General features: G+C 44.6%; 1 protein-coding gene across 1 annotated transcript; it reads right to left on the minus strand.

The window, feature by feature from the left end:
• Positions 1 to 284: 284 nt before the first annotated feature.
• Positions 285 to 675, minus strand: LOC143626681 (uncharacterized; the record flags this gene model as incomplete). Its single annotated transcript, XM_077096683.1, has 1 exon — positions 285 to 675. A coding segment is annotated over exon 1 (391 nt), but the record flags the coding sequence as incomplete, so codon positions are not given.
• Positions 676 to 1,362: the final 687 nt, after the last annotated feature.

Below are 1,362 nucleotides of genomic sequence, written 5' to 3' on the forward strand. Positions count from 1 at the left end.
TTTCACCGTTTTTCGTCTTTGTCAATGGAGTCCAACTGTTATTGTTTCGTGTGAAATTCCGATCCTTGTTTTTGTTACCAGTAAATGTTCTTGCATTTGGTTGCTTTGAAACCTCCGTAAATGTTGAAGTCTAGACCAAATTAAACCTCTAGCTGGTTTGTTCATCCGCGTATTTTTGAAGTCCACTTTAGTTGTTTTGTTAGGGCTTTCAGACCCCAAAGTTTTTTCTGTTCTGGCGAAAAGTTTTGCCGTAGACATAATTTCATCCCACGTCTTGGGCATACCATCCCTCCCAGATAGACATAGGATCATGGCACTGCTCCGGACATTCTTGCGGAAGGCTCCACGTAATATCTCCTCACTGATTCCCCAAATGTTTAGACTTTCCTCATTAAAGCGTGTGATGAAATCTTCCACAGATTCATTATCACGCCTAATGACGTCTAAAATCTCATACGGGTCCCGTGTGTGTTTCCGATGTTGACTGAAATGCTGTGAGAACTTGGCGACTAAATTATCCCAAATTCTAATATGTCCATCCGGTAACTTCTTGAACCATTCACGAGCAGCTCCGGTCAAAGTTAACACGGACATGTAACACCAATTGGGAAGAGTCCAACCACTGAATCCTTCTGATGCCACAAAATTAAGTAAATGATCGCTTAGGTCAGACATTTCGTTATACTTCCCTAAGTTGGTAGGGATCTTCACGTTGACCGGAAATGAAGCTGTAGAAATACATGGAACGAACTTCGACTCTTAGCAAATGTTGCATGACGATACGGCTTCGTGTAGTCTTCATCCGCATCGCTACAGCACTCCGCATGTCGAACCATCGGACGCGTGCGTCTGATTCCTTCTTTTCCGTAGACTTGACTATCACCACTAAAGAGACCGGCATCGCTATGGCGATGCGTAGGATCTCTGTTTCTGGAAGCACGACTCTGATCATATGCAGTTCTACGGGTAGGTCCCCGCATAACCGGATGACCACTGTCATGACTTCCTTCAAACGTCTCTTCATTAGAAAATACTTCAGTTCTAACGCTTTCTCGCCTTTGACTCCTTCTGATTGTTGAAGGAGGAGATGGAGTTCTTAGCGGAACTTCATCATAAACCAAAGTTCTTGCACGGATTCACTCTTCACGAAGCATGCGTTCATACTCGGCTATGACCTTTTCTTGCTGCTGTTACAACCATTCCTCAGGAGACTGGATTCCTTCAAATATGATATTCTGATGACGAGATCTCGTCGGAGGAGAAATTCCAGATCTGGTTCTCTACGCTCCCGTCGAGTTTCCACCGTCACATGTCCAATATCACCGGGAGTTGGACCTCCAGGCACTGTGACTCCAGCAGATC

The sequence above is a fragment of the Bidens hawaiensis genome, unplaced genomic scaffold (genome assembly GCF_021521415.1).
Source record: "Bidens hawaiensis isolate Kalapana, Puna unplaced genomic scaffold, B.hawaiensis_p1.1 tig00004477_1, whole genome shotgun sequence".
Lineage (NCBI taxonomy): Eukaryota > Viridiplantae > Streptophyta > Magnoliopsida > Asterales > Asteraceae > Bidens > Bidens hawaiensis.